This window comes from Barbatula barbatula (genome assembly GCF_947034865.1).
Source record: "Barbatula barbatula genome assembly, chromosome: 9".
Classification (NCBI taxonomy): Eukaryota; Metazoa; Chordata; class Actinopteri; order Cypriniformes; family Nemacheilidae; genus Barbatula; species Barbatula barbatula.
In genome coordinates this window covers 23315762-23334349 of record NC_136772.1, presented here as the reverse complement: position 1 = coordinate 23334349, position 18588 = coordinate 23315762, and the positions used below count along the sequence as shown (strand labels likewise).

The 18588-nt window shown below is 40.4% G+C and overlaps 1 protein-coding gene across 1 annotated transcript in view; it reads left to right on the top strand.

The window, feature by feature from the left end:
* Positions 1-381: 381 nt before the first annotated feature.
* Positions 382-18588, top strand: part of chn1 (chimerin 1) — a 26408-nt gene continuing 8201 nt past the window's right edge. The window contains exons 1-6 of the mRNA XM_079463996.1: positions 382-799; positions 2740-2778; positions 2971-3026; positions 7745-7776; positions 7891-8004; positions 11600-11873. Coding sequence (XP_079320122.1) covers positions 781-799; positions 2740-2778; positions 2971-3026; positions 7745-7776; positions 7891-8004; positions 11600-11873 — 534 coding nt within the window. The 5' untranslated portion in view covers positions 382-780. The remainder of the gene's footprint in view (positions 800-2739; positions 2779-2970; positions 3027-7744; positions 7777-7890; positions 8005-11599; positions 11874-18588) is intronic.

The window sequence follows — 18588 nt, the reverse complement described above, 5'->3', positions numbered from 1 at the left end:
AGTAGTTCACAGAATAAAACAAAAATAATTGTTTTACTTAAATACTCTTTATTAGAAAAACATTAGACCTATTAGATAATTGACATCCACATCCAGTAAAAATGACAATTTTTTGATAAAAAGTTCAGAGAAAACAAGCTTAGTTCTGAAAAAGCTTTTACATAATGAAATCCTATTTCATATTTTGTATTTACATACACATTTTTAAGAGTTTTAACCCACTTCGCATTTGGTTATACGATGTAAATGAAGATTTACAAACCCAGTTTACACACAACCCATTAAATACAGTAACAGGTTGTGATGTTTTCCAGGCATATAAACAGCATCACAGATAGAAGAGGTCTCCATAGCAACGGCATGAGGAGGCTGCGGCCCCTGGAGATGAGCGCGTGTGTGGATCATGTGGGTCGTGTGCTCACACAAGATGGCGACTTCAGTGTCGGGATGTAAGGAGTGAATCACAGCTTTAGCCGACAGAAAGTGCCAAAGAAATGATCGGACTGGAGCACCCGACTCTAAATGCGTGAGATACCGTGCGCTCGCGCTTGAATCGTCTCTGTTAGTCAGGGATCAGAATTGAGCTCGGCAACAGTTTGTAACGGCGGATTACTCGCCGTTTATGCCGGACTGTCGCGTCAGACGATTAAACAACGCCAGTTGCGTTGAAAGTGCACGTGCCATTGTCGTGTTTTCTCGGCGAATAACAGACATCGTGAACGGAAGAAGAACACCGAGTGTGTGCGTGTTGTTAAAACCTTTGTCCGACGGATCTCCGCAATGGCCATCCATGTGTTTGGTGAGTCGATCTCATGTGATCACTTTTATTTGGAGTTTGCAAACGAACGCGAGTTGGAGATCGCGGCGTGTGTGTATAAACACATACGTGTGTGTGTGTGTTACATTGTAACACTGCACGCGCACACTGGATCGTGTGTGTGTGTGTGTGTGTATAAACACATACGCGTGTGTGTGTGTGTGTTACATTGTAACACTGCACGCGCACACTGGATCGTGCGTGTTGGGGATAAACGTGTCGCGTGTAATGTTTCTAAATGATGATATCTGATCATATAGATCATGTTTCCTAAATAACCGACTTCATACCGCAGTCTAACTTTATAGCAATGGCACTGACATTCACATATCATTTATCTTTCTTCGTGACTGTGTCCTCGAGGTTTGCTTTGTTTGTCGCAATGATAACAACAGATTGTCGCTTCAGGTAAACGATAAACATCAGAGATGGACAGATAGCGACTGCTCAGATGTCACACACACACACGTGACACATACACGTTTAATGTGGCACACAGTCTCAGACACTTGTTGGTGAGGCGAGCGAGAGGAACTGTGCGCGCTTCCCCGGATCTCTTTATCTTCGGATAAGGAAGCAGACGTCATATTTAATGCTGAATCATAGACGCAAAGATAATGAGTGACGAAAGGCCTCGTGCGCCAAATAGAAAGCCTTACAGCATCTGTGATGATATTTCGTGCATTGAATACATGAAAATGCTTGGAAGTACTTTTACGTGAGAAACAATAGATTTCATGGTTGTTTTGTTCTGTGAAAGGAAGAGGGGAGTGAGAGTGAGATAGTGTAATGAGGGGGCTGCAGTATATGGAGGGGGGCCAAGACTGTAGTCATCTGAAGGGCCTCTCCCTCTCTCTGTGTTCTATTGTTTATGAAGTGCTTACTGCGGGGTCTTGCAAAAGTGTTTTCCTGCTAGCATCCATTAACCCTTGAATGAACACACCGAAGAGACATCTTTCTGTCAGCTCCTGTAAATACAGTACATATGCTTTTAGCGGCTCGTGTATTCTGATTCACCGTGTAATATGATTTGTTATAGATATATATGATTGATACCGCACTGTATGGATTTATATCAATTGGAGGTGTTTCAGAGTGCTTTAGGGACACAGGTGAACCAATATTGCTTATTGGCAGCTCACAAAATCATATCAAACTCATGTTTAAACCTTTACGGAGTGAATACGCACACTGCAATGTTTTTTATTTACTATATATAGTTAGATCACGCAGAAGTGTTTTTTTGTATTTATCTTATAAACGCCATCACTACAATTAGAGAACTCTGAAATATCTCTAGATGACATAAAACCATATATTTAGCTATGAACTGGCGTACCCCAAAGGTACATAGTGGTTTCCAATTACAAATGTGTACCTAAACGGCACGTATATGATCGTTCTTAAGGGTACTCTGGCAGCCATTTATAAATCTATAAATGCAGTATGTCACCCCGTTCAAGATGATTCGCAACTTCAGCACCCCATGACCCGCGAGGATTGACGTTTTTGTAGATGCACGTGTAATCTTCTATGATATTTGTTTCCTTAAGCTTTTATTGGCAAATAATACTGTTTACAGCATTTTGGTAAGTAAACAATCTAAAGTGAAGTAGTTTTAAACTAATAACGTACTTGCATGTTTTGTGTAGTCCAGCAGAGGGCAGCGTCACGCTATCGGTACACAAACTATGACGACACAAAGTTCACGTGAACAGCACTGCTGACGCTTTCTTTGGCTTTAATAAACATGTATTGTACACAATAATCGTGTAAATAAAAATACGTGTTTGATAAGCTATACAATGTATTAGAAAAATTAAGGTAAGCACAACACGATACTAGAATGCCTTTTATATACTTGTAAGCAAATGTGACGTTTTTAATGAATGGCATTTTTATGCTTGTCTTATTTCTGTCAGATAATGATGAATTCCGACCCCCTGTGTGGAAGTCCTATTGTAAGTATTTTGTCAACTATTTTAACAGCATTGTGCAAATAGTATGTTGTTTTTTTATAGTAAAAAGTCATTTATAGTCTAGATAAGAACGTGATCCTGTCGTGCCAAACTCTGTAGAAATACGCATTGAGATATGATGTATGATTTTCATTTATGTGATCCTGAAACGATTGTCCTGTGTTGTTGTAATAGTGTATCAGCTCCAGCAGGAGGCGCCACATCCACGCAGAGTCACCTGCATATCTGAGGTGAGTGGAGAGAGCATAGAAACATATTAGATGATGTACCTTAACTACGTTAAGTTAGTATGTTTTATATCATATTTGTAGGTGAGAACATTCCTAACATACTACATCCTTCCCGTTTATTTTTTATTTTCACGTGACCCCTTTGTTTGGCTCCACTATGATGTACTAACAACACCCCATGAAGATCATTTCATCAGGTATTGTTCAGGAAATCAAATTTAACAAGGATTCAATTTAACAAGGATTAAACATTTTTTGTATTATGTAGAAGGAAAGTGTTCGATTTCAGACACAGGAATAAAAAAATGAAAATAACCTGATAGCTAAACATCAAGTTGCAAATTTGTTTACGGTAAGAAAGATGATAATATCTTCACAGACCCACCGGAGTAGTGTTGAGATCCGTAGGAATAAGAATGCCTCATCTCCCCTTATTACACTGGTTTCCAACGCCTGTGCTTAATAGAAAATGTATGATTTATATGTGTAGTACTGAATTGAAGATCCTCAACAAATATTAAACTGTTCAACGTACCTAAAAACATCACGTTGAGGCATTCCGGTGGTTCATTCAGTTATGGCTTCTAGTTCATGTAGTTTGTTGATATTGTTTTATCGAGGAAAGGTTCAATATCAACCAGAATATTATTTAGGTCAAGCATCTTCATTGAATTACAAATGCATGTTTTAATTGCGTGATGGTCTAGACTGGCAGCAGTCTCCAGAGGCACAATATACAACATAAACACAGCAGACGCAAGTGGTACAGATTCCCCCCCTCTCGCGCACACTCCCGGCAGCCCTCCAAGATTAGCCGGAGAGATAACGGCTGTAATTAAAGCGCGAGATACTGGTTTGAATTATTCATCTGTATCATAGTCGTTTATTTCTGCAGGAAAATGCTTGTGGTCCATCTCTGCTTTACATATGGGAGCAAAAGGACCCCCTCTGGGGCGAACTCATTGGCCTGTCTGCCATTTTCTGCCATCTCAGCTGATGAATATTAATTATGAGGTCTAATGGTCACAGTTTGCGGAAGTGTTTTTTTTTTTACCTATATCTGTGTATATGTATAAATATATCTCATAGGTCACCCCTAATAAAAAGACAAAAATGAAATATTTTAATAAAACGAAGCTTATAATAGATTTCTTTTTGATTGTGGCATTATTGTCATCACAATTAAGCACATTTCCCCCAATATCCATTAGTGTAACGTGTCTAGACGTTTTGATTTGATGTGTGTTTGTGTTTAATTAGTTCTTCAATTGTGATTCTAATGAGTTTTATTTTCAACTGCAATACGATTTAGTAAAACTAGCACGAAGGCAATACAGAATGTATTTCTGTCGATTTAAAACGGATATTTTTTATATTGCAGTAATAAAAATGTGCGCCATGCCTGATATCTCAGTTAATATAGAACTTCGGTTTTCCTAAATGCAAACAACTGACAAAATATTCATGAATATTACCAGACATATATATTTTTGGTCAGCATATGAACAGTGTGTAACGGATATTTCAACCGCATGCGTTGTGATTCATTAATATGCATCAGCAGTCCTTCTCTCCATGAGCACATTGTAAATGCACAGTGTCTTTGTGTTACAGTCTGTGTTTTACTGTGATGTTCTCTCTGAATGATAAACAATATGTGCATCAGTAACTGTACAGACGCAGACGGCCTTTTAATTTTAATAGGATGTTGATGTGCTGACTGTGGGTTAAGTCTTATGCCTCCTGTTGTTAGCCGGATTCAGTAGGTATCCCCCCCGTCCCCCCGCTGACCGGACCTCTTCATAATTAGTGCGGGATTAACATTAAACAGATGCCCGTCGCTCTTCGTGTTTATCTCAAGAGCTTCTTAAGGATTCGTTCCGGGCCGTTTTCTGCTCTGGGCTGCTGCCACTTATCTGTGTTTGTGGAGGGGTTATTGTGGCAAGAGGTTTAACACCGTATAATCCCCTTCAAACGGCCCCCAATTTTTCATCTTATTCAGAGCATGCAGATCAGTGGCCTCATCACCACACCATAGAAGAACCTTTTCGGTCTAAATGGTTGTATAAGGAACCCTTCATATCTGAAGAACCCCATTGGTTCTTCTATGGCATCGCTGTGGAGAACATTTTAAGCAGCTTTATTTTGGGCATTATTGTCTTTTTTTATTACACGGCTCGTTGGAATGCTTGATTCTGATTGGCCAGTTGCGACTTTTGTAGGTTGGTTATTCCCAGATAACAACGGTTCAGAACTAATAACACATGGTAAACCGGATGCAGCAAATCCCAGAGACAGTTCATTCTAAATTTGTCTTTTAATAACTTGTATGACATTATATTTACAAATGATTCAACCAAATTGCCCGTGCGTGACATTTGAACGTGACATTTAAAACCGAAAGTAAACAGATTTTCCTCTTAAAAGGTCTGCATTTGGTAAACTTAAGTCGTCTAATAAGTCTTCATATTATTTTGATATGATATTTGATATCAATGTTCAAACACGTGTTCAAGTTTTGAAATGAATGCTTGATCTTTTTTATGCCCAGAAAGACAATTCGAGGACGCAAGTATTTAAAAAAACGATGTTTGACATTGTGGAAACCAGGACTTTGTGAGAATCACCCTGTTATCAGACAGATTTGTGTGTTCACAAATAATGAATAGTGGCTGACAGCGAATAGTGCTTAATGTTATCTTCTGGTTCAGCCAATGGTGTGAGCGCTGCACGCCTGGCCAACCAATGGCAAATATGGGAAGGTATTTAAGAAGCCCCTTTGAAAATAACATCTGTCCATTTGGAGCCATTGTGACGTTCACGCGGCATTGATGATTTCAGCAGGAAAACTTGATTAATAAGGAAAAATAATTATTATCTGTACCAAACAAGCAACATGTTTTGCATTTTCCTGTTGTGATTGGGTCATTTAGGGCAGTTGAGAGAACCCCAGACAAGATCACATGCTTTCAACACAAGTGCTCGCTCAGCACACACACACGCATGTTAAACTCAGGCTTTCAGTGATTGATCGGCTGTACTGTGTTGCTGATTCCCCTCATTAGCTGATTTTATTACCCCGTCGGTCATCTCACCTCCAGCACACAAACACAATAACACCCAACATCGCTTCACGGACCCTTTTCTGCCTGTGTTCTCCTCAGGAAACGGCGTGTTTACCCAGCAGCACTCTATCATTCCCTGACTGACACTTCTCGTTGTCTGGATTGTGTTTCATTATGTTAGAAAACACATCTTTATTCTCTTCTGTATTATTTACAGTATTTGAGGGGAGTGCACTGATTGTTTTTTGTAACTGTGATAATACGACTTTTCTTTGTCCTTGTTGTTTTGAAGTGAGGCTGGGGGAAGGGACGATGAGACTGTATTGTGAATGCAAAGCTGCTAGATGCTTTATAAATCAGTCAATCTCCATCAGTTCTGTTCCTCTCTCGCTATGGCTCTCTCTCCCTCACTCGCTCCGTCTCTCTCTCGCTCTCTCTTGCTCGCTTGCTCTCCTCTCTCTTTCCCTCGCTCGCTCCCTCTCTCTCTCTCGCTCTCTCTCGCTCTCTCTTGCTCGCTTGCTCTCCTCTCTCTCTCCCTCTCTCTCTTGCTCGCTCGCTTGCTCTCCTCTCTCTTTCCCTCGCTCGCTCCCTCTCTCTCTCTCGCTTGCTCTCTCTCTCTATCTCTCGCTCGCTCTCTCTCGCTCTCTCTTGCTCGCTTGCTCTCCTCTCTCTCTCCCTCTCTCTCTTGCTCGCTCGCTTGCTCTCCTCTCTCTTTCCCTCGCTCGCTCCCTCTCTCTCTCTCGCTTGCTCTCTCTCTCTATCTCTCGCTCGCTCTCTCTCGCTCTCTCTTGCTCGCTTGCTCTCCTCTCTCTCTCCCTCTCTCTCTTGCTCGCTCGCTTGCTCTCCTCTCTCGCTCTCTTGTCTTCCTCGCTCGCTCTCCCTCGCTCGCGCGTGCTCTCTCACTCGCACTCTCTCGCTCGCTCGTGTTCTTTCTCGCTCGCTCGCTTGCTCTCTCGCTCGCTCGTGCTCTCTCTCGCTCGCTCGTGCTCTCTCTCGCTCGCTCGTGCTCTCGCACTCGCACTCGCTCGCTTGCTCTCTCTCTCTCTCTCTCTCTCTCTCTCTCTCTCTCTCTCTCTCTCTCTCTCAGGGTTAATCATAGAGAGTGTGTTGTGGGGTTTGTTATGTTAATGTATCTGTTCAGCTCGGGTGTTTTCAGCTGCTATTGTGGAAACATGGGTTAAGTGTCACCAACGGACAAGCATCCAAAATACACGGCTGTTTCCTTTCGAATGTGAAATCTCAATAATTTCATATTCTCTTTCTTCACACATTATTTCACCTCGGATCAATATTTAACTTGTATAAATGACTGTTGATCTCTATGTTGGACAGTATTTAGTCCATCTGTACATCAGTTATACTGTATTCATTTAGTTCTTTTATGATGCTGGTTACATGATACCCTGTCGGCGTGGTGTGCGCTTTATGAAGTATATGATGTTTTGAAGCTGTTGGTTATGGAAGGCTATGACCTCGCACATGAAACTCACATCCACACCTTGATGATGTGTTCACATGTCGTCGCCTTGAAATGACAAGGTTCTGTCCGTCTATCTCAAAACCATGGTGGTGGTGATGTGTGTTCTCCAGATGAGTATTTTGATTGTGTGGTGGTGATTTTATTATTGCTATTGATGTCTCTTCTCTTCACAGGATGAAAACCGACCCAAATACTATGGAAGAGAGTAAGTATTTTATAGGTAGAGTTGTGTGTTCTCGTACTGTATAGTAATACATGGGACCAAACTGTTGTCCGATATTGTTTGAGATGTTTTGTTTCTGATTGGTTCCCTGTGAAGGTATCATGGGATGATCTCTAGAGAGGACGCAGACCAGCTGCTCAGTGTGGCCGAGGGAAGTTATCTGATCAGAGAGAGCCAGAGACAGCCCGGCACATACACCTTAGCTCTACGGTACACTTCATCCGTATTTTCCACCAGCTTACAGAATGAGCGTCTGCCTTTGCTCAACACCGAAGTGTACTTTAATACTTTAACTAAATGTCTAATGTTGTATTCGAAAAGTGGGAAGAATATCACATATGACCCCAGAGAGTTCTGCTGGTTTTGCAAAGAACGTGATTAATGACAACAAAATTATATTTACATAGTATGTATTTTTGTATGTTCTCAGCACAAAATTAAGGATTTGCGTGTGTTGTGTCTATCTTTGCAATAAGTAAAAACATTGCCATTCAACTTGTTGCAAAAAAAAGGGAACCATGGGACAGTTTGTCTTATCATCCTTCTCTTTGTCAACATTGAAGAATCCATCACTTCTGCCAAACATTGACATTCATGGAAAACACAAGTTTAGATGAACACAACCGCATGATCAAGTTTCGTATATAATTGCCATAGTATGGAAATGGAAATCATTGTTAAAACAATGGACGTGCTCATCATGAAAACGTGTGTGTGTGTTTGTGTCCGAGACGTTAAGGTAATCCCTTTAATCGGCTCACTTGAGCAGATGGACACACACTGCTACACACCACACGTTCCGGCTTTCCAGTCTGATTCTCTGTGTGTTTGTAGTGCTGTTCCTCAGGCATGTGGTACCTCGGAGAACAGCGTCTGTTCTGTGCTCAAGAGCTTTAACATCAAAGAACTCTTTTGCCAACAGGCTTTAAGGACATTACATTCTCAGCATCTATGTGTTTTCTGTGTGTCTCCATGTGCGAAGCAAAAACTGAAGGCACAGTTTCGTCAGCAAAGATTTGTATTGTTTGCTGTGGGGTTGAAAGACGTTTAATAGACCGGAGCAGGTTTACTAGTGTTAACTATTACTCACCCGGTGTGATGTCGCTGTGGACGTTGCTTTACAATAGTATTTAAATGTGGGATGGACTAAGTGTAAGCGTTAAATGTTTTTATGTCATTGTGGGTGGGGCCTTATTTCACAGCCACTTTTTTGGGACGTGTCGTGAAATGTTGTCGTTTCGTCATGATGTCTTTCGTACGGTATGGGTCTCACCACGGCACATCCATCTTTGAAATAATCCAGACGTCTCCTAATGTCTTCGAAGCAAAACCAATACATTAGTGAGCAGGACCGGACCAAGCCTTTACGGGGCCCTGAGCAGAATTTTATTTAGGGGCCCCCAATTTTAAAGCCACACAGCCCTTGAGGATGATTTAATCTTTTTATTTTTTTATTTAGTGAATCTACTTGATTATTATTTATTCATTATATTTAATAAATTACAATATGCACACAATTATTCTTAACCGTATCGCAAATAAGACGCTGAATTGACAGATAATTATAAATGACATGAATCAAATACAGTAAAAGACATATATTTTGTCATTTGCGTCAGTGAATACCGTCAGATGTTCAACATTTCTATCCTTAAACACTAAACAGTTGTCAATGATTGAATGTTTTTGGTTACTTACAGTATGTCGTATGTTGCACATCACTCGTTCAACTTCAAAACTGAAGCTTCTTGCTGAACTACAGCTCAAGATGTCAGTAGCTCCGTCTTCTTTGATTTGATTGGTCACTGCTCAGCTCTGTAGACAGTAACTCCTGCCTCCTTTCATCTGATTGGCTACATCACTTTTTTTATATTGCAATGTTGCGTTTTGTCCGTAATTTCACAAATGTTGACACACACCACAGGAAAAATGTTTTGGTACTGCCCCACGTGAATAAATGGATGCGTGTCGTGAATATATCACAAGAAAAAATTTATTTCATGCTCTTGGGGGCCCCTGGTGTTGGCGAGGCCCTAAGCAGCCTCTTAGTTTGCTAGTGAGAGAAATGGCTTACGGCGCATTCAAACCGCCAACGACAAAGCAAGGCAATATCATTCATTTCATTGGAGAGCCGGTGACAGGAAGTGGGCGTTTCTAGCGACGTGACAAAGTTGAGATTTCCTCAAAACCAAGCAAAGATGAGCGACCATCGGGAATGACTACCAATAGGAGTAAAGCAGGGAAGCTCAATTTTTTAAGCCTTACAATTCTGCGAATTGGGTGCGTGGCCACTTGAGTGACAAGTGGTTTCAGCAACCAGGCGCCTCGGCTCCGACCGCGTCCCGCCGTTTTGTCCATTTTCGATTATCCGGGAGTGACGCGCTGCTAAGATGGCGACTGTCGGCTCTGCCTACTTTAAGCTTAGTTTTTACTCTTCACAAGCCTACGGCTGACGTCACGGACACTACGTCCATATTTGATACAGTCTTTGGTGTGAAGTCACCAGAGACTCGCAGTGCAAAGACAAGCACAAGAATGAACAAACCTAAAGACAGAGACGCAACACACTATCAGTGTGCATCTAATAGAGAGTAAAGACCCCATGAAGACCCACAGTAAAGACCCCATGGACACCAGTTTATAACACCAGTCATTTACATGTACTCTCATTGTTTGTGCATATATTCATGCTTCATTGCTATACTTGTTGTCTAACTTCCTACTGCATACATATGATATAGCCAGAAGATCGATACATAATAAATCTCTTTATTAGAACTATAAATAAATGATTTCAATCTTTGAAAGATGAGGTATAAGATATAGTATTATCATGGGAAGGTGTTACCGTATGTTGATGCTTTGAAACCGTCTTTATTTTCAGTACGTCTTGTTTCCAATTGAATAAAATGAAACGGATCCAGAGAGTAAATGAAGAAGCAATGTTGAGTGTAACTCATTTCGCTGGCGTTTCATCTTTCAGTGCACTTGACACGTTTGATTTACTTGTCATTTTCACCCTTTTCCATACCATACATCTGCGATGAGTGTGAGAAAAGAATGAGAGAGTTTTTATGTTTGTTACTCCTTTAACACAATTTGTGTGTGGTTGTTGTTGTGCATGTGTAATGCAGGTTTGACCGTGTAAGCATCTGATTTTGGGTGTGTTTGTGTGTGTGTGTGTGTGTGTGTGTACATCTGGTTTTGTCTCGCTGGGATCGTAATGAAAGTCAAACAGGAAACATGCTCAGTTGACATGTCATTTCCTACGAACTAACTGAATCATATACTGTTTGATGCGGTTATGCAGTAAGATCATTATATCAGTTTCTATATACGGAGGGCTAGACGGCTTCACTTTTTGGGATATAAGCTGATATGCACCCTGACCCAATAAAAATCACAGATACTGGAACCTGAACCTTATAAAGAGATTGTTCATATTGATCCAGAATAAATTCTTTGAGTCTTTGCACATGAATGGATTCAATAATATAAGTTATATAATGAAAAACAGGATAAATATATTTTTTATTTCTTTCTTAACCTGACATGTTTCAACCCTATGGACTGTGTGTGTGTGTGTGTGTTTTAGTGCATCCGGTCTTTATATTGATCAGGATATGATATCTTCACCCTTCATTCTCACTAAAACTAAAAGCCCAAGCAGAGAAAGATGATACAGCTCGAGATCTTAAGCGCGTGTGTGTGTCCCTGTTCTTGTTTTCTTTCTGGATGGCCTCACAGCTGTCTGTTATAGCGCTCGGTTCCAACGCAGTCTTTCTCTCTTTGGTTTTTCTCTCAGCTTTGGGAATCAGACCCGAAACTTCCGTCTCTTTTACGATGGGAAGCATTTCGTCGGGGAGAAACGATTCGAGTCAATCCACGACCTGGTCACAGACGGTCTGATCACGCTGTACATCGAAACCAAAGCAGCCGAATACATATCGAAGATGACCATCAATCCCATCTACGAGCACGTGGGCTACACCACCCTGAACCGTGAGCCAGCGCTGAAGAAAACGCCGCCGGTCGCCAAAGACGTGCCCGACGGCAAAGAGACGGACCTGGAGGAGAGGGTGAGATGCAGATTTCCCAGCATGCCTCTGTGTGTTTGTTTGTGAGTTTTGCTTTCAGATAACCTTGTCGTCTGTCATGTGCCGCTGGGGTAAAAAGTTCAAGTGAATGTGATTTCTGCTCTGAAATATGACTGCTCGGTCCCATCATGATCTTGTGCACCAGACGTCCTCCAAACGTCATTGGAATTCCATCCTTATATACGGGATAGACAACAAGCACTGGTCATGTTGCTGCATAAGATTAGTGGTCACTACCTTTAGTTGCTGTAGTTTTTAACAAATGGCAAAAAGACTAAAGCATTTTTAAGGTCCTACTTGGGTATTTGTGGTTAATGATCATGAGGGCATGTGACGTAAAAAAATAACAGCGTGCACAGAGAAGCCATCTAAGCAATATTCCATACAATTACATTTGCTTACATTAAACACAGACTGTATAAAACGAACAATCACAGAACACATAAAGCAAATATATATATATTATATACTTTGACAGATTACTGATATTGTGTTTGATGATATAAGTGTGCGTATGTGATTTGTCCGGCCGTACAGCTGTGGTTAATGTTAATGTAAAGCAGCTGACAGACTCGATATATCTGCATGTTTAGTCATGAATGTAATCAGACAATCAGCGATGATTAAACTCGCAGCAGCTCACCACTGATCCCGAATCCGCACACAAACACAGGGAGGAAAAGACCTTTTCAAGGGTATAAGTATTATGATTAATGTGCTTTGTTTTGGCATGCAGATTGTCTTGGTATTTACCAATAGAGAAAGGCGTGTTTTTCCAAAAACGATGAAGTCATACGCATGCGTATTACCTGTTCGGTCTGTGGGCATTTACGCGTTTTCATCAAACAAAAATGTCGACCTCAATGCCGCGTGACATACTTCTTAACAAAAAGTGTATCTACTGCACTACTACAACCAGCGGAGACATAGTATTTATATGCACACAAGAATAAACACACGTACACCCCAACAAATTTGATTAAAATCGCTTTTGGATAGCGCAACAGTGCCATCCACTTGACCTGCATGCATAATACATTGTTTTTATTCGTTTTCTCGGATCCTTGTAACTGCAGATCGTTTTGATAACGCTGTCGTGTGTACGTGAAACTTTTCAAAAACGCAAAGGAAAAACGTTTCCGCTTTTTGTCGTATTTTACCACAAGCTACTCTTACCACATTTATTGAAGCACATACTGAAACTTCGCACACTACACATTTTCATTTGATGATTTATTTACCGCAATGTATTCACACCTGCCCGAGATTCATCCGTAACAAAAAAGAGAAAATTCAATAGAAGGAACAAAAATTGCTACTCGCCCTCGAGTTGAAAAATCTAAATGGAACTGAAACCCAGCTGGATGTTTTTCCTTCAGGTTAAACCGTCAGATATGAATCGTATTTTTACACGCAAGTCTTGTGATTCAGCATAACATCATTACAAGCTAAATGTCTTTCCGGATCAGTTGATGGTCTGTTCACCACCAGCAGTGAAGCGAGAGTCTGTTGCTGTAGGACATTGAGGACAAGTTTCATGAGTGAATGTAAGACACTCTTAGTCTATTGGATGCGCTTTATTCCTGATCCGTCAATGTATTTATCACGGTCTCTTCTGCTTGGTTGTCTTTAAATCGTCATTTCTTGAACTTAAAATGCATCGCCGTACAAAGAAATGATGACTTTTTTCTCACAGGAAAACAGAAACTTCATCTGAATTGGTTGAGAATGCTTCGATTTAACCAATCAGCTACTTTGTTTTTGTTTTTTGATGTGCAGTGAGACTTTCACATTTAGACAAAGAGAGAGAGAGAGTTTCTGGCTAACAGACAGTAGCGTTCCCGTTATCTCTTCTTGAAAGGGAACAAAGCGCTCCGCAGGAACTGAATTTCTGAGAGCTGATTGGTTGTTGGATGGATGGCAACGCACGGCCGTGTAACTTGGCATCATCCAGCATGAGGGTTTATTCAGCATCATTAGGCCTGTTATAAGATTATCAGATGGTTGAAAACATCATCAGCAAAGCAAAAGATAAGGAAGTATATTCCACTGTGTATACAATCACAACATGCCAAAAATGATATGTATTTAAAACTATAGTTTCATCATTTAAAACAGAACCATCTTTTTTGTGTTATTCTGTTATGTCCTCTGGCCACAGTGCTTCATAACATGCATTACTCAAATGTTTATCATTTTCTTATTCTGTTCGATGAATATTCTCTTCCCTCGTCCTCAGTTCTCACTTAAGGACGGCAGTCACAGTTATGCCGTCTTTCACGATGCGTTTATGAATCACAAATTACCGCTGAGGTTCTATTTTAAAGCGCTTTGTTTAGATGTGGTCCGAGAGCGTGTCTAACAGAGATAAACACTCAGCGTCAGTGAAGAGGCTTGTTGTGTAGGAGTCGTGTGACCAGGTCGGATGATTCAGACTGTTAAGGTGCTTTTTTAAGACGTTCTCCAGAAATCACGGAGGATGTTCGGAGTGTGGAAATGATGTGCTCATCTACGCAGGGAGTGTGCGTCACACTCGACGTGTTTATGAGGGAGTACAGCTCAACACTTTTATTATAATGACTTATTATACTTATGTAGTAGCTACTCCAATATATTGACCAGACTTATTCATTAGCCAATATTCAGTCATTTTGAGATAACAAGCCACCCCTTAGAACTTTTCGTTTACTAATTTCCACATTGTTGTATTTTATATATTGTTATCTAGATTTGTAAACTAGTACTATTTGACTTTACAGAAATGCATGCCGTTTCTTTATTTGGGCAACATTTTTGTTTTATAACTAATAGTTGTTATTATTAGTTGTCAGTGGGTCACATTTACAGCGACATGTCTTCTCTTGATTTATTGTGTCTGTTGTTTGACTGGCTTTATTTACATTAGAGATCAGTAGGTGTTAATGTTAATTGTTTAGGCAGAACACACCTATATAGTTTACATAGCTTTTAAAGGACGCTTGATGAGATTTACAGCATTCAGTAAAAGGCCGGTCATATCAAAAGCCTATAGCAATGACCTGTTTATAGACTATTGTTACGCGATTCTGTTTTATACTAAACTCTGATTGGCCATTTGTTACAATCAAAACAGGATAATGTGCAGTTGACGGGTCATTATCACAAAATAAATCCCTTCACTGGGATATTCACCTTATATTGGATGCAAGCAAACACCCTGTGTGTGTGTGTGTGTGTGTGTGTGTGTGTGTGTGTGTGTGTGTGTGTGTGTGTGTGTGTGTGTGTGTGTGTGTGTGTGTGTGTGGGATACGGGAATAAAGAAATGCAGCCGAGTTGTGTAACACGATCGATCTGCGGTACACTGTGTGACAGCCAGAGGAAGTGAATAGAGAAAGTTAGGAAAGAGAGAGAGAGAGACATCGGTGTCTCATCATTTTGCAGTGTTTACTTCATTACTGTACAGCATGTTCTCTTCTGCACCGTACAAACAACAACATGTCACTAAAGGAGTCGTTTATCCATATAAAACATTCTGCCATTTACTCGCCTTCATGACGTTCGAAACTCAAGAATTTAAAGATGTTTTGTAGAACACGAAATGAGAAACTCAATGTTAACGCTTATTTCTTCCATATGATATGAATAGACATGATATGAAGGGACATTAGCATTTTACAAAAGTTTTTAAAAAGCCTTGTAAATACAACAAAAGATGTTTAAAAAATGCTGTGAAAGTAGGGGTTGCCAGAAGTATTAAGAAAATTACAGTTTTTCCTGTAACATTACACTTTATCCCCTTTTATTCTTGTAAATCTTGGAAGGTATTTTTCTGTGATTCGATTGACAAAAGTAATTTTTTTAAATAATCACGGAAAAAAAAGAATTTTTGACAGCTTTGGTGCCAAAAATGTACCGTAAAATGTTTTCTTTTTACAGTGAAAAGCCTGTAATATTGAGTTGTGCTCTTCTAGATTTTGACTGTTTTACAACCAGAAGTTACCGTTCCGAGATATCGGACTTACAGTATTTACGTGTCTATAGGAGTCGGATGTGGCGTCAGTGGTCTTGTACTGACACACATTGGTATTCATGCATGTTATTGACTGAATGTTGGTATTGAATCAGTTAAGTGTTCCTGACGTAAGTTCTCTTGCTCCCGTTTCCGTTCGGTGTTCATTCTTCATAAATTAATTTGAGATTAGGAATCCGTGTCCTTTCATAAGGTTATATAACATAACCACCCACATCACCACCACACTGAGAGAGAGAGAGAGAGAGAGAGAGAGAGAGAGAGAGAGCTTCTCTCAAACACAAGTGTGTCCTGAAGGGCACTGATGGAACGAAGCCATCTGAATGGTTGAAAGCCTTTTTAAATACTGAACCTCACAGCAAAATCAAGATGTTATTATGGAAAATGACAGAGAAAGCGGTCACTCTGAGCGCGGGTCAAAAGGTGAAGGACAGGAAGAGAGATGATAGTTTTATTATGCAAACTTAACAGTTAAATGAACATTTTAACACTGTTATTTTAATTTGAATCATATTTAATAGTGTTAAATGAGTCGAGGTTGTTGTTTGGTATGGCAAGCCTTATGTTGCAATAGGGAGTGACAATAAAGACTAGAAATCAGACCTTAACAAGGACAGCTAAATATTTGACCGTTTTACAGCAAAACACATTAAATATAAAACATACCTTTGATTAAATGGGCTTTAATAACGCTATAAAAGAGTAATTTTGTGTTTTGTCCGACTGATCTCTCGTCAGGTGTTTGGTGTCAGACTCAATGAGTGATTGCACAGACAGATGGACCTCCACTTCCATTTTAAGAGAAGAAAGGAAATGCTCATGAATGATCCATTCCTTGCCGGTTTTATGACCACGGTTTTGCTGCAAACACTTTTTAAGAAACCAGAAGATCAATGTTGTCAATTAGAGATCGGACAGGAAGCCCACTTCCTGCCAGACAGACTCCGCAGTCGCTGGACGCCCGCTGCCGCCGCGTGGAGCAGGTGTGCGTATATGAAAGGATCCGGATCGCCACTTGAACCCATCTGCTTCAGGTTTTCGTCAGAGTGTGAAGGTTCCTTCAGGTTTTCAGACGGATCGGCATCACTCGAATGTTTGACGCTGGGTGTTTCATCTTAGCTCCAGCAGTTTCATCTTCTCTGGTTATTGATCTGGAAGGCAGCGGGTGGGAGGTCTCTCATCCAAGCCTCCATTTGGGGTCTTTGCGTGCTGGGGTTGGAGAGAATGGTATTGATCAAAGGGAAGCACATTGTGTTTGTGTGAGTGTGTGTTGGCATGTGTGGTTCCAGCGTTCTGTTTTCAGAGACATTATTTTAGTAAATTAAAATTAGGTTTAAATTTAGTCACATGCAGCATGTTGTATCTAAAGATCCAATATCTAATAATTTTACATTCAAAGCCATTATGTTATTTTATACTGGAGCCAACAATGGCGAACTTCCAAAAGGTACAACATTCGTCATTAAACTAATTTAAAATGACTAAAATGAAAAGAATCCTGAGTTACCATTTAAGTAATCCAACATTGAAAGTCATTTGTTTGCATCTGTCCTGTGATGAAAGATGTATATTCATCGATATTGGACGGAAACCTATTTTAACGTTAACTATCGGTCACCCTTCATTTTTGTTATTTTATTATTGAAAATTTCCTGTAAAGTGGCAATATTGGAGATATGAGCTTTCGGTCTGACAGCCACGATATAACAATTAGTCACGTGAAAACCCTAAAGAGTCGATGCGCCACCATGTTAAGTTCAGATGGTTTAATATATTTACAACTTATATATTTTTCTCACAAATGAATCCTGTAACCTCAGAGGACATTTCTAAACCCACATGAGTCATTTGTGTTGCTTTAATGAATATTTGGGACATATTTTGGTCAAATATAAAAAGGCAACGTGATGCCACGCTGTTCAACTGAAGAGAGCAAATCATATACATCCGGGATGGCATAAAGTGGGTTACATTATGAGAAAATGTTCATATGTGGGTGGCAATATGCTTGCCGTTTTAATATCGTTTGTTTGGGAACAATCCCGAATCATTTGACTGATGGTATCGTCGTGTTTCACGAAGGCGCACATCTGCAGTATCAGGAGAGAGAGAGAGAGGTCTATGATGTGGAGGTTGATTTCATTACAGTGTGTGAAATTCAATCCAGCTTTTCTGCAGGAAATGTTCTGTTGGTGTTGTTTTATAAGTGTGAGCACATGTCAGGATTCGGAGATCTGTTGTGATGCTTTAAGTATCTGAGATTGGAGAACGCATTTTGCTTGATTATGTCCCACATATTATCTACAGGCCTTGTGTCCCGTCCACATCTGCAAATGAGATGCAAATGAATCATTGGCCAAACAGTCCTGGTCTAAACTCAAAGTATGAACCTACAGTTTGGCCATTAATTGTTATTTTCTGATTTGTCCTGATGTATGTTGTATGATCGAGGCTTTGGGCTTTTATTAGCGTAGTATGAGCTCAGAGCTTGGTCATGACTGATTCACCTCTCATCACCATCCCACTCCTTATCATCTAGCCCTACTCTCTCTCTCTCTCTCTCTCTCGCCCACCGTCAGTGGGGGAAGCGGTTGCTGTAGGGACGGGGCGTGCTCTCTGATAAACCGTGGCCATCTCAGTTGGGATTGGTTGATTTGAGCTCTATAGTTCAGTGTGTCTGTCGCTGGG